Below are 15,926 nucleotides of genomic sequence, written 5' to 3' on the forward strand. Positions count from 1 at the left end.
TGCTGAATTGCCAGTGGCCACCAATTGATCTTTACAGACCTAAACAGATGACTTATATGATTGTGTCACAAAATGACTGACCATGTGAAACTAAGAAGATACAAGGCAATATCCTGAAAAGCTGCAGTACTCGGTCACTTTAGGAGGATCATATGTGCTGACCTAGATTTGCCATAATATTAGATGCAACAGCTTTGCCCAATGATTATCTACATAGTGCTAGCCACTAAACAAGTTTATTGAAATCCAAAATACATTCAAATCTCAGAAAAAAAAAAAAAGTGCAAATAATTGTAGGTAGGACAAACAGAATAAGTGCTTGTGTGTAAAAAGTCCATTGTACTTCCATGTAATTGACTACACGTTAATTCTACACAGTCAGTTCTCAATTTATCCTTTGTGTCAGAGAAGCCTAACAAGACCTGTCATTGCTCACAGCACTTTGGGTGATGTTTCTAGTAAACCGTCCATGTGACTTGCTTTATTTTGTTGGGTCCCACAAGCTGTTCCAATGCCTCCCTAGAGCGATCTGCAAGACAAAACATAAACAGTTGAGAAATGATAGCAGAGGGGGTCACCTACAGATGAATATTTGCTCTGAGACCAGTCCAAACATCCCTTTTGCCAAGTGAGACTTGGAATAATTTTAGGCAATACCTATAGGAATCCTTGAACTGATAATGTTACAAACAACAGAAAACAACAAGGAATTAAACTGTTATAGCTGAACAACTCTTTTTGTAGTTGCATTATTATTGCCAGTGTGAAATTACAGTGTAAAATGTTTTCGTTTTTTTATGGAGTTTTTTTTTTTAAGAAGCGAGTAGAATTGCATATCTGGTCACTGACAGTACATTAAAACAACTTTGCATAGTATTTTCAAGTTTTTAGAAGGGAAAGACATGTACATGGTGCAATTAACTGAGATTTAACTGAGAACAAAAAGAAAACGTAAGCCCTGGGGAGTTCCCCCCGGGGCTCCAGTAGACCCGTTATTATACAAGAAAGAAGAGGTATTAGAAGACAAGAGTCACTCCGGAAATTAAATTACGGGATGTCAGAGTATAAGTGTAGGGAAGGAAGGGATATAGGGCAGAGTGGAGAGGGGGGAATGGAAAGTGAGAGGGAAAGAGGGGAGGGGGGGAGGGAAAAATTCAGCGGCAAGTAGGCAAGAAGAGGCTGAGTTATGGAGGATTGTTGGTGCCCGGAGGCCCCCATGGCTGGAGGTGAGTTAGGAGCCTCCAGACACCTGGAGGAAGGCATCAGTGCAAGTAAAGTGCAACCATGGCAGCCACAGCATGGGTATGCAGGCCTTAGCTGCTTTAAGTAATTGTAGGGTCAGAGACTTTTTATACTTCCGCAAGGGTCTCCCCGTCAGGTGGAGCAGAAATGCCACAGGGTAGTTACGTATGTCTACAGCTGTCAATTGTTGAATGGTATCTGCCACCTCCCTCCAGAAGGTGCCCAATGCGGGGCAGGACCAGAAAATATGAAACATGGTGCCCATGTCAGAATCACAGCGCCAGCACCTGTCCGAAAACTGAAGCATCAAATTTATGGAGCAGATAGGGGACCCTGTACCACCTGGTGAGAATTTTATAGCCCACCTCCTGGTGCTGGTTGGCGATAGAGGATTTGTGAACCATTTTAGATTGTAAGCTCTAACGATCAGGGCCCTCTGATTCCTTTTGTTCCAAATTGTAGTGTAACTGTAATGTCTGCCCTCATTTTGTTAAGCGCTGCGCAAACTGTTGGCGCTATATAAATCCTGTATAATAATAATAATATAATAATAATAAGGAGTATCTTTTCCAGTTGTGGAGCAGTGAAAGTCATGCCTAGATCGGATTACCAACGTTTTATGAACGGGAGGTCGGTGTCCTGTGTCAAAGCTAGTAAGTGAGAGTACATGAGGGATAGCGTATGTCTTAGAGGCTCACCTGTCAGGCAGAGTCTCTCAAAGGCCGTCGTCGAGCGGGGAGCGCAGCCCAGGAAAGTCTGAAGAAAGTTTTGAAGTTGGTTTACTTGTAGCGGGTCGAGAGGAGGGTCCGAGAGTCGGGACAGGTCTGCCAGACAGGGTAAGTCCCCCCTTGTCCAGAAGTCACCCAAGAGGGATCTCCCCTGAAGGCCCAATCTTCGCAGGCCCCCACCGGGAAGCCTGAAGGCAAGAATAGGGTTGCCCACAATCGGGGTTAGCGGGGAGCAGTGGCGGCTGGTGCTCAAAATGTTTGGGGGGGGTGCAAACAGAAAAATGTAATAGGCGTTGCTTTGCGGTAAAAAATTACGTGACTTTGAGGTCACACAAGTGTGAAAGGGGTCTTCAGTAATCAAGGTACAGTGCCTTGAAAAAATATTCATAGTCACCCCTTGAAATAATCCACATTTTGTCATGTTAACTTACAACCAAAAACGTAAATGTATTTTATGTGATAGACCGGCACATAATTGTGAAGTGGAAGGAAAATGATAAATGGCTGATTCTGGGCAGTGCCCCCCCCCCCCCATACTGATCCTGGTCAGTCCCCAGCGTACTCCCCCCCCCCCTTTGAGGGTACAGTAGTAATAATGCATATGGAGATGAGGGATGTATAGATATGGGGGGGGGGGGGTTGTGATTTATATGAAGATAAGGGAGTGCGATAAGGGAAGTATGAAGATTGGAAGGAAAATAGATATAGATATATATCTCTATATCAATAAGAGGTTAAGGAGTTATATATTGCAATGAGGGAGTGCAGTGAGGGGTAATACATGGAGAGAGCAGTAAGATTAATGTATGACAATAGGTAGGGGAAAGAGCAGGGGTTAATGATGTACACAGATGGGGTGTGGTGCAATAAGTGGTAATTCATGGAGATGGAGGTGAGTAAGGGGTTAATGTAGAGAGAGGTGCAGCAAAGGGTTAATGGTGTACATAGATAGAGGGGGGTGCGATATGTGGTAATTCATGGAGATGGAGGCGAGTAAGGGGTTAATGTATAGAGAGGTGCAGCAAAGGGTTAATGTTGTACACAGATGGAGGGGGTGCAATATGTGGTAATTCATGGCTATGGGGTGTGAGTAATGGGTTAATGCATAGAGGGGGTTGCAGTATTGGGTTAAAGTCATAGGCTTGCACAGCCTATTGCATTAGGTTGTGCACCCCAAAGCTCAAACACATGCTTGTGTATATATATATATATATATATATATATATATATATATATATATATACACACATACACACACACTATATTGTCAAAAGTATTGTTACGCCTGCCTTTACACCAGGGGTGGGGAACCTATGTCCCGGGGGCCGTATGCGGCCCTCGAAGTCATTTGGTCTGGCCCCCATGCAGCTGAGTTTGTGTCTCTCAACTGATCTGTCAGAATAAAGCCAATGCTTCCTTTATAATTCCGGCTCCGTTCTGACAGTTTGAGTGAGTCATAGGCGGAGTTATATCAAATGCACTCTGTCTGTGACCAATACAGGAAACATTGCCTCTTCCTCCAGCGCGGCACCGCTGCTAGCCAGCATTTCCCGCCAGCAGCACACACAGCAGTATCAGCCAGAGCCAGCAGTACCAGCCAGAGCCAGCAGTACTCACAGCAGTATAAGCCAGAGCCAGCAGTACCCACAGCAGTATAAGCCAGAGCCAGCAGTACCAGCCAGAGCCAGCAGTACCCACAGCAGAACCAGCAGTACACACAGCAGTACCAGCCAGAGCCAGCAGTACCCACAACAGTACCAGCCAGCAGTACCTACAGCACAGTACCAGCCAGCAGTACCCTCAGCAATACTAGCCAGCAGTACCAGCCTGAGCCAGCAGTACCAGCCAGCAGTGCCCACAGCACAGTACCAGCCAGCAGTACCAGCCTGAGCCAGCAGTACCCAAGGCAGTACCTACAGCACAGTACCAACCTGAATCAGCAATACCCACAGCAGTACCAGCCTGAGCTAGCAGTACCTGCCAGCAGTACCCACAACACAGTACAAGCCAGTAGTACCAGCCTGAGCCAGCAGTACCCACAGCAGTACCTGCCAGCTGTACCCACCAGCAGTAGCAGCCAGCTATACCCACCAGCATTACCCGCCAGCAGTTCTTTTCAAAACTTACCACCACAAAGTCGACTGCGCTCCAGACTGACCGACGCAACCCTGGAAAACCAGTTGCGAGTAGCAACATCATCAATACCAGCTAACTTCACACACCTCACCAAAGAGAAGCAGTTGCAGCCATCACATTAGGGGTGAGTTAATTAAATTTTTGACCAAATATAACAGGCACATTTTTAAGTTGATAATTTTGTACGGCCCCTGAATGATTTTATAAATACCCAAATGGCCCTTGGCAGAAAAAAGGTTCCCCACCCCTGCTTGAACATGAACTTTAACCACTTGCCGTCTGCTCACATTGCTGCTACTGCAGCAATGTGGCTCGTTATCGTCTAGCGACGTAGTACTACATCGCTGGACTCCTCCCCCTGTAGGCGGCGCTTGCGCATCGCCGGAGGCGCGCTCCCGCTGTTTTCAGTCACAGCGGGAGTCGGGCCAGGGGAGGAGCAGCGGCGATCGTCGGGGAATCTAGTTTGGAGATCCGCCTGCCTGTGTAAACAGAGCGGGCGGATCTCCTAAGTGACAGGGAGTGACAGATTGCAGTGTTCAGCATAGCTGAACATGCGACCTGTCCCTGACTCACTCAGTCACCTCCCCCCACACACGTCAGTAAGCACCAGGCATACATTAACCCCTCCCTCTAGAAATAAAATTAACCCCTTCCCTGCCAGTGTCATTTTTACAGTAACAGTGCATATATATAGCACTGATTACTGCAGTAATGTCACTGGTACCCCCAAAAGTGTCAAAAATGTCAGTCAAGGGTCCGATCTGTCTGCCGCAATGTCGCAGTCCCGCAAAAAAAAAATCGCAGATCGCCGCCATTACTCGTTAAAAAAAAAAACACCAAAAATGACAAAAATCTTTCCCTTAGTTAGTAAACGCAATAACTTTTGCGCAAACCAATCAAAATATGCTTATTGTGATTTGTTTTACCAAACATAGGTAGCAGAAAACAAATTGGCCAAAAATTAAAAAAAAATTTTGATTTTTACATTTTTTTGGGGGGGAATTTCATATAAAACAAATGTTAAAAATATTGTTATTTTTTTCAAAATAAACGCTCTTTTTTTGTTTATAGCACAAAAAGTAAAAATCGCAGAGGTGATCAAATACCACCAAAAGAAAGATCTGTTTGTGGGAAAAAAAGGACGTAAATTTTGTTTGGGTACAGCGTAGCACGACCGCGCAATTGTCAGTTAAAGCCGCACAGCGCCAAATCGCAAAAAGTGGCCCAGACGTAAGACAGCAAAATCCTCCAGTGGTAAAGTGGTTAATGGCATCCCAGTCTTAGTCCGTAGGGTTCAATATTAAGTTGGCCCACCCTTTGGAGCTACACCAGCATCATCTCTTCTGGGAAGGCTGTCCACAAGGTTTAGGAGTGTGTCTGTGGGAATGTTTGACCATTCTTCAGAAGCGTATTAGTGAGGTCAGGCACTTGATGTTGGACGAGAAGGCCTGGCTCGCAGTCTTCACTCTAATTCAGTTCCTCCACCTCAAACTCGCTCATCCATGTCTTTATGGTCCTTGCTTTGGGCACTGGTCCAAATCATTTGGTGGAGGGGGAATTATAGTGTGGGGTGTTTTTCAGGGGCTGGGCTTGGCCCCTTAGTTCCAGTTAAGGGAACTCTTAGGGTGTCAGCATACCAAGACATTTTGGACAATTTTCTGCTCTCAACTTTGTGGAACAGTTTGGGGATGGCCCCTTCTTATTCCAACATGACTGCGCACCAGTGCACAAAGCAAGGTCCATAAAGACATGGACTTAGCATGGGTGGTGTAAAATTAACTTCAAGTGCAATAATTTACATTATAATAGTAACTAAAACATATAAAATTAAGTGTAACAATCTAAAAAATAGAAATTCTACAGTTATCTACTGGTGTGAACCTTCCAACTAAAAAGTTTTTGCACTTAAATTGTATGACAAATATCTGTAAAGGGGTTCCACTATCCCTGCTAAGTTTTGAAAAAAATATATGCCTTATTTTCCTTTTGATGTGTTTTATATGTGAAATCACATATCTCTGGAATTATTGCACTTGAAGTTAATCTGTATGGCAAATATCTAGAGGAGTTTCTACCTTCATCTTTAGGTCTTGTTTTCAGTTTGATGTGTGTTTTATGTGCAGTTATATATTACAGAGACAGGTATTGTGGTAATATTTAACTTTATTAAGATTTCCATACATTAGAGGGTTCCACCATTAGTGAGTTAGCACTGCACATTTTTTTTCTTTTTGTAGTGTGGGAACACCTACCAGTGCTTAGCAGAAAGCCTTTTACTGACACTTTTTATTTTACCAGTAGTTTATTGTAAATAGTAGTGTGGTGATTACCTATTATACTAAAGATCGGCATGTGGCATTAATAATCATCAACAGGTTTCAGTTGTGCCCAACCAGGCCAGCCCCTCCATGGACAATGTGTCTGGTTACTGAGTTCATCTCCTCATCCCTGCACTCAGGGCACTCATGGGCATTGATAGGCAGCACTGTTGGGCACTGAATGGCAGCACTGATAGGTGGCACTGATAGGGACTAATAGGCAGCACTGATGGGCACTGATTGGCAGCACTAATAGGTGGTACTTATTGGCAGCACTGATGAGTACCGATAGGCAGCACTGATTGGCAGCACCGCTGGGCACTGATTGGCAGCCCTCCTGGGCACTAATATGCAGCATTGGTGGGCACTGATTGGTGGCACTGATAGACAGCACTGATGGGCACTGATAGGTGCTACTGATGGGCACTGATGAGGTGGCACTGGTGGGCACTGATAGGCGGGACTGATAGGCACCACTTATGGACACTAAACGGGGAGAGGAGGGAGTTTCACATTCAGCAGATAGTGAGGCTTGCAAGAGCCGCTCAGTGTGTGTGACACTGTCATGTAATCTAACTGCTTGCAGGTAGAAAGAACAGCTGTCAAAACTCAGCGGTGATGTCGGGGTTGGGTAGGATCGAGCAGCTGTCAAACACCAGCCAATGATTGGGCTGCTAAAGAAAGGGGCGGGGCCACATAAACAAAGCGGCTGCCCAGACTCCATTCCATTGACTGGTGTTTGATAGCTGTTCGGTCCCGCCCACCCCCGACATCACCGCTGAGTTTTGACAGCTGGCCTTTCTCCCTGCAAGCAGTTACATTACCTGACAGTGTCACACACACTGAGCGGCTCTGGCAAGCCTCACTATTTGCTGAATGTGAACCTGCCTGCAGGCTACACACTACTTGGATGCAGCATTTCACAGTCCAGCCTGGTGCTATGCTGCCAGGCTGGACCAATCACAAGAGACGGAGAGTGGGAGTGTTTGGGGCACATCGCTCTGCGCCCTGAGGACACTCTAAAAGGCCGCCAATCACCTTACAAGTAAAGAGGCACATGATGCCAAAGCCCCCACCCCTCCCATAGCCAGCAATGTGTCCGGCGCCCCGCTGCCATATTAAAGGTACACTTTTTTTTTTCACAAAAAATATCAATGAAGAGAAGAACATTCTTCTTATCCACTTAAGCCCCGGAAGATTTTACCCCCCTTCCTGACCAGGGCCTATTTTGCGATTCGGCACTGCGTGACTTTAATGGAGAATTGCGCAGTCGTGCGACGCTGTACCCAAATGAAATTGACATCCTTTTTTTCCACAAACAGAGCTTTCTTTTGGTGGTATTTGATCACCTGTGCGATTTTTTGATCATGCGCTATAAACAAAAAAAAAGAGCAACAATTTTGCAAAAATAACAATATTTTTCACATTTTTTTATATGAAATTCCCCAAAAAAATGTAAAAATCTAAATTTTTAAACATTTTAGGCCAATTTGTTTTCGGTTACATATGTTTGGTAAAAAAATTGCAATAAGCGTATTTTGATTGGTTTGCGCAAAAGTTATTGCGTTTACTAAGGGAAAGATTTTTGTCATTTTTATTTTTTTTTTTTAACGAGTGATGGCGGAGATCTGCGATTTTTTTTGTGGGACTGCGACATTGTGGCGGACAGATCGGACCCTTGACTGACATTTTTGACACTTTTGGGGGTACCAGTGACATTACTACAGTAATCAGTGCTATACATATGCACTGTTACTGTAAAAATGACACTGGCAGGGAAGGGGTTACCTTTATTAGAGATGCAGTGACTATGTGTGTCCCTAGGGGCGTGCTTCTTACTGTTGTGGGATGTGGCTTTTCATGTAACAGCAGAGATCTACGGTCCAGGACCGTATGATCTCTGCTGTTACACAGGGGAGAATGACAGGCGGCTGTGTTTACATTAGCCGCTTGCCTTTCTCCCGGTGTAACCGACAATCGCGAGTGAGCAGCGGACATCGGGCCCACCGCTCACACGCGCGGGGGTCCGTTAGTGAGCGGGAGCGCGCCTCCGGCGGCGCGCGCTCGCTCCCAAGAGCCTCACAGGCTAGTGAAGTACCCCTACGTCACTTTGCCTGTGAGGGGCTGACTGCTGCCGTATATAGTCGTGCGGCAGTCGGCAAGTGGTTATACAAGGCCCTAGTGATCCCTAGTGGTAAATCCAATGTATAAAGTGGGATGGAGTAAAAACTGTAATTTTATTTTTTAGTTGTTTCTGTCCGTTAGAGACTTTTTGACCAAGAGACATAACTGTAAGAGGAGATTGCTGCAAAGTAAGGATTCCTCATTAACACAAGTGTCTTATTTGAAATATTTACTGCTTGTTCTGGTGACAACTCTAAAATGTTGAATTTGCCATCACTTTTTGTCCTGGTGGCAATGGTCACCAGGACAAATAAAGAGGGTGCAACTGCCCAGCAGAGACACAAACATCAATTTAAACATGCCCTCTTATGCAAGTATTAAGAATGGTATCAGAACAATATCCCCCCGGACAATATCCCCCCGGACATTATCCCCCGGGCAATATCCCCCGGGACAATATCCCCCCGGAAAACATCCCCCTGGACATAATCCCCCCTGGACAACATCCCCCCCGGGACAACATCCCCCGGGACAATATCCCCCCGGAAAACATCCTCCTGGACATAATCCCCCCTGGACAACATCCCCCCGGATAATATCCCCCCCTGGAGAACATCCCCCCTCTTCTGTTTCTTTAGCTTGTGTCTTCATATGTTGAACTGCTCTCAAAACTTCTTTCCTTGATGGATCTGGTCCATGTGTGTGTTCATGAAGTCATCCAACAATTTGATTTCCAAGAACTTTCACCTTGGCTTTACAGGCAGCTGCATATCGACATTTCTCACATTTGAACGACACCACTCCTTTTGCTAGATTTTTCTGCTTGACAGACGAATCCTTCTAATAGTTTTTCTTGTCCCTTCTCTGACATTACATATTCCATGATGCTCATTAGCATTTAGAAGGCTGCGACGGAGGGAGGGAACTATGGCAGCTACGTGTTATGCTAGCCTACCTGCACAGTACGCGCGTCGCGCGCAGTCAAATACGAATATTGCGTAACTATTCTCATTGGTCTGCCACGCCGCGGTCCACACAATGGCATCTTGACATCTTAATTGATCAAGCAGTCAACCAATAAAGTGAAATAGAACCTGAACGCGACGCGACGACAGGTCACTATTGAAATTTCCCCCACCCGATGCCCATTGTCTCGTAACCGGATGTTCAGATCGTTGATTCTAACGATAGCGTCGAGCTGCACTTATATTTAAAGCGCGCCCCATTTTGTAATCGAGCGATATGAAATCCCATGTCACACAGCTTTCGTATCACCCCCAGCCTTCATACCAGTGGAAGCTGTATACATTTGCGATCTATATCCTGTTGCTCTGAAATGATGACACACAGTGCAATGTTAAGTCTAAAGCAAATGCAGATAGCTCTGACGTCGGTAGAACTAAGGATCTTCATGTGTCTTTGCCCACTGTCAAAACAGGGGGAATATTGTCTGAGGGGATATTGTCCAGGGAGGATATTGTCCGGGGGGATGTTGTCCAGGGGGGATTATGTCCAGGGGGGATGTTTCCTGGGGGATAATGTCCGGGGGATATTGTCCGGGGGTGATATTGTCCTAGAATCATTAAGAGTCATATACACTTTGTGATGTGAATTTCACTGGCACAAATGGGTCCTCTGCATCCAAAGTCCTCTGTTCTCCTTCGTCTCCTATTATCTCTCTGATGCATAGATAAATCTCTCACCATATGCAGGGTGAAACAAATAAGATCTCCATAGTGTAATTTCACTTTATTAAATCACAATATAAGTATACGCTCACTGGATATGACACCACCGGTGGACTCAGCCTTGGCACGTTTCACCCCTCCCACAGGGTGTCTTCAGAAGCTGGAGGCACTGGTAATTGGTTCTCTTTTATACTGATGTACAATTTCAATTAGGGGTGTACTCACTTTTGTAGCCAGCAGTTTAGACATTAGTGGCTGTGTGTTGAGTTATTTTGAGGGGACAGATAATTTACACTATTATACAAGCTGTACACTCACTACTTTACATTGTAGCAAATTGTTATTTCTTCAGTGCTGTCACATGAAAAGATATAATAAAATATTTACAAAAATGTGAGGGGTGTACTCACTTTTGAGAGATACTGTGTGTGTATATATATATATATATATATATATATATAAAATCTATGCCATTTATGCTCAATATGGTACTCACTATGTCCCCCATACTACCTTTACAATTTTCTTAAAAGTAAAACTGATATGCTCTAATACTTAATTAAATCATAAAATTAATTATTATGAATCAATGACCCTAAACCAACATATATAGAATATGTAGATATGGGAATTCCTAAAATATGTGATTGGCATGCCCTCTTATATTACATAATATGCTATACACATATGGCATAGGTCTGTCACCACTATTGTATATATCACAAACTATTCATAACTCAAATGGAATACAATGCTATTAATAAAAAAATAGAAATAAAACAACTGATGTCTATCTCAGCATTAAAACCCCTAGGTATCATGGTTTCCAACTCAAATATCTATTTTGTACCCCGCCAATGTCTTTCAATTTTGTCTATCCCAAAAAAGTTCAACTGAGTTGGGTCTCTATGATGGCATTGTCTAAAATGGTTGGACAGAATCCTTTCCAAATATTATTGATGTGTTCTCTCAATCTTACTTTTAATCCTCTGCTTGTCCTTCCCATGTATCGTAATCCACACGTAAATTCAGGAAGGTAAGTAACGTCTTTATATTATACATGTGTCCTTTATTGTTTGATTGGAAATGGGTAATTTGCCTGCCCTGGTTTATACAAGTTCTGCATACTATGCATTTTTCACATTTAAAGAACCCAATCTGGTCTAAAAAGTGACGGTTTTCTTTGGTGGATCTGGTACATTCTTTACTATTTTATCTCAGAGTTGGAGGATGCTTATATACTAATTTAGGGTGTTTGGGGAGCACCTGGGCCCACGCTGATTCTCTTGTAAGATTGGCCAATGTTTTTTTCTGCTCTCTCAACTTGTTTATATTGCCTACTATATTCCAAACTAAAGATAGTACCATAATTCCCCCTTCTCTCTATGCTGAGAATTCAACAATTCCTCTCTGCTCATTTCCTTAACCTGATTTTTTTTCTTTTTTTTTTTTAATATAAATCTTGTTTTTTTTTATAACCTTTTTCTGTGAATCTATTCACCAGCATTTATGATTGTATAATAAAATCGTGTTCTTGGTCACAATTGCTATTGATACGCATTTTTTTGACCCTTGGGTATGGACCTCACCTACTTGGGGTGGTGGCAACTTATCCATTTTGGTCCCTTTCTTTGAAATGCTTACAAGTATATCATTTTCTCCTTGTGTATAAATTTCTAAATCCAGATAATCCACGTTCTCCCTACTTTGATTTGTTGTAATACCGTACTGATTCACGTTGATCTTATTTAGGAAATCTATTAATGTAGATTCTGATCCCTCCCATATTAGGAACATGTCCACAATTTTGGTCTCCATTTTCCATAAATTTTCACTGTCTCCCACTTGCTCATGAATATGTTATCCCCTGTGGGGGCGTATTTAGCCCCCATTGCAACTCCTTTCTTCTGTCTATAATAGTTTCGCTCATAATTCCCACCCATGGCCTATTCGAAAACATTGAGCATGAACTCCATCTGTTTATTCTTAAGGCTACGTTCACATCTTGGCGTTGCTATTTACAGGCGTTTTTTCAGGCGTTTTTATGGGCGTTTTTTAAGGCGTTTTACAGTAGTTTTACATGCGTTTTTACAGGCGTTTTTGTGCAGGCATTTTTAGGTTGACTAGTAACCAATGGAAAAAAATAAAAACGCCTGTAATCTGCCCAAAAAGAAGCTCATGCACTTTTTTGAGCGTTGGGCGTTTTGCTTAAAATGTCAAAACGCTCAGATGTGAACAGGGGCCATTGAAATGAATAGGATTTTTCTGGTTGGGCGTTTTTTGAGCTGATCCTAGAGCAGAAAAACTCCCCAAAAATGCCCCAAAACGCCTACATGTGAACTTAGCCTTAGTTTATTTTTTTCCCTTTATGGCCCATTCTACTGCCTTTAGGGCGTGCTTTTGTTTAATACTGGCGTATAGAGAATTTACATCAATGCTTGCTAATATACAACCATCATTTATCTTTCCAGTTTTAATAATTTTATTAGCTCCTTGCTATCCTCTGCGCTACAGGTTGGAGAAAATAGTCTAAATTTTCTCCAACCCTAGAAAATAGTGAGTCAACCCCACTAATAATGGATCTACCCGAGGGGGGGGGGGGTGTCTCTTACATTCTTTTGGATCTTTGGGACCTGATAACTTGTGTTTTTGGTGCCTCTGGTATTAGGTATGTAGCTTCTCTTTTATTTAAAATCCCCTCCTTTTGGGCTTTTTTTTAAAACAATTTACTTAACTTAGCCTTCTATTTATTTCCTGGGTCCCCTCTCAATTTTTCTTATGCGTTTTCATTAGATATTAGACGAGTAAAAAGATTGTAAAGTCTATTTTTTTTTTTCAATAAAAATAACAAACATGTTATACTTACCTCCTCTGTGCATTTGGTTTTGCACAGAGCAGTGTGGATCACTGTATCTCCCCCTTTTTCCCTTCGTCATCCTTTATGGGGCCAATATACTCTGGCCTCACTTCCTTACTGTTGATTTCTTGGGATTTTCTTTACTCCCCTCCGCTATGTGCCTTTCAGCCACCTTGATATTGCTCTTACACTTCTTATTGCATTCCTAGTATTATTAAAATGATGACAATAATCCTTCAACCTTACATTTTTTAAGGCCTTTTTTTCTCTTTTATATGCATTTTATTCTTTATAGTTTGGCCACTCAGGTTTAATCTTGGCTCTTTTACATTTATTGCCCATTGGTATACACTGGCTATTACCTTTATTTACTATGTCTTAACCACTTGCCGACCAGTCACGTTGACTGTACTGCGGCAAAGTGGTTAGATTCCGTTCAGCGATGTAGACCTACGTCGCTGGATTCCTCCCCTTGTGGGCGGCGCGCGCGCGCCGCCGGAGGCTCGCTCCCGCTGTATTCAGTCATAGCGGGAGTCGGGCCAGGGGAGGTGATCCCCGCCGCTGTTCCCCGATCGTCGGGGAATCGAGTGTGGAGATCTGCCCGCTTGTGTAAACAAAGCGGGCAGATCTCCTAAGTGACAGACATAGCTGAACCTGCGATCTGTCCCTGTGTCACTCAGTCACCTCCCCCCACACACGTTAGTAAGCACCAGACACACTTAACCCCTTGATCACCAATAAAAATTAACCCCTTCCCTGCCAGTGTCATTTTTACAGTAACAGTGCATATAAATAGCACTGATTACTGTAGTAATGTCACTGGTACCCCCAAAAGTGTCAAAAATGTCAGTCAAGGGTCCGATCTGTCAGCCGCAATGTCGCAGTCCCGCAAAAAAAAATCGCAGATCGCCGCCATTACTCGTTAAAAAAAAACACCAAAAATTACAGAAATCTTTCCCTTAGTTAGTAAACGCAATAACTTTTGCGCAAACCAATCAAAATACGCTTATTGCGACTTTTCTTTACCAAAAATATGTAGCAGAAAACAAATTGGCCTAAAATGTTAAAAAATTTAGATTTTTAAATTTTTTGGGGGAATTTCATATAAAAAAAATTTGAAAAATATTGTTATTTTTTCAAAATTGTCGCTATTTTTTGTTTATAGCGCAAAAAGTAAAAATCGCAAAGGTGATCAAATACCACCAAAAGAAAGCTCTGTTTGTGGGGAAAAAATGACATAAACTTTGTTTGGGTACGGTGTTGCACAACCGCGCAATTGTCAGTTAAATTCGCACAGTGCCGAATCGCAAAAAGTGGCCTGTACGTAAGACAACAAAATCCTCCGGTGGTAAAGTGGTTAAAGCACTCCCATTTTTCCTCAGTTTTCCTTGTTCCTAAGATTTTATCCCATTTAATATCGTGCAGCATACAGTGTAGTTTAGGGAAGTTGGCTCTTTTGAAATTTAGTGTGCTTGTACTACCCTTGTGTTTACTTTTCCTGTGGTTTATACTGTTCTTGAATTACTGTGCCTTGCGAAAGTATTCGGCCACCTTGAACTTTTCGACCTTTTGCCACATTTCAGGCTTCAAACATAAAGATATAAAACTGTATTTTTTTGTGAAGAATCAACAACAAGTGGGACACAATCATGAAGTGGAACGAAATTTATTGGATATTTCAAACTTTTTTAACAAATAAAAAACGGAAAAATTGGGCGTGAAAAATTATTCAGCCCCCTTAAGTTAATACTTTGTAGCGCCACCGTTTGCTGCGATTACAGCTGTAAGTCGTTTGGGGTATGTCTCTATCAGTTTTGCACATCGAGAGACTGAAATTTTTGCCCATTCCTCCTTGCAAAACAGCTCGAGCTCAGTGAGGTTGGATGGAGAGCGTTTGTGAACAGCAGTTTTCATTTCTTTCCATAGATTCTCGATTGGATTCAGCTCTGGACTTTGACTTGGCCATTCTAACACCTGGATATGTTTATTTGTGAACCATTCCATTGTAGATTTTGCTTTATGTTTTGGATCATTGTCTTGTTGGAAGACAAATCTCCGTCCCAGTCTCAGGTCTTTTGCAGACTCCATCAGGTTTTCTTCCAGAATGGTCCTGTATTTGGCTCCATTCATCTTCCCATCAATTTTAACCATATTCCCTGTCCCTGCTGAAGAAAAGCAGGCCCAAACCATGATGCTGCCACCACCATGTTTGACAGTGGGGATGGTGTGTTCAGGGTGATGAGCTGTGTTGCTTTTACGCCAAACATAACGTTTTGCATTGTTGCCAAAAAGTTCGATTTTGGTTTCATATGACCAGAGCACCTTCTTCCACATGTTTGGTGTGTCTCCCAGGTGGCTTGTGGCAAACTTTAAACAACACTTTTTATGGATATCTTTAAGAAATGGCTTTCTTCTTGCCACTCTTCCATAAAGGCCAGATTTGTGCAGTATACGACTAATTGTTGTCCTATGGACAGAGTCTCCCACCTCAGCTGTAGAACTCTGCAGTTCGTCCAGAGTGATCATGGGCCTCTTGGCTGCATCTCTTCTCCTTGTATGAGCTGAAAGTTTAGAGGGACGGCCAGGTCTTCGTAGATTTGCAGTGGTCTGATACTCCTTCCATTTCAATATTATCGCTTGCACAGTGCTCTTCGGGATGTTTAAAGCTTGGGAGATCTTTTTGTAGCCAAATCCGGCTTTAAACTTCTCCACAACAGTATCTCGGACCTGCCTGGTGTGTTCCTTGTTCTTCATGATGCTCTCTGCACTTTAAACGGACCTCTGAGACTATCACAGTGCAGGTGCATTTATATCGAGACTTTATTACACACAG

General features: G+C 43.1%; 1 protein-coding gene across 1 annotated transcript in view; it reads right to left on the reverse strand.

Moving 5' to 3' along the window:
• Window positions 1-208: 208 nt before the first annotated feature.
• AMN1 (antagonist of mitotic exit network 1 homolog) overlaps window positions 209-15,926 on the reverse strand; it is a 284,298-nt gene continuing 268,580 nt past the window's right edge. Inside the window, exon 7 of the mRNA XM_082254888.1 lies at window positions 209-529. Coding sequence (XP_082111014.1) covers window positions 456-529 — 74 coding nt within the window. The 3' untranslated portion in view covers window positions 209-455. The remainder of the gene's footprint in view (window positions 530-15,926) is intronic.

Source organism: Pelophylax lessonae (genome assembly GCF_965119305.1).
Source record: "Pelophylax lessonae genome assembly, chromosome: 4".
In the NCBI taxonomy this organism is placed as follows: domain Eukaryota; kingdom Metazoa; phylum Chordata; class Amphibia; order Anura; family Ranidae; genus Pelophylax; species Pelophylax lessonae.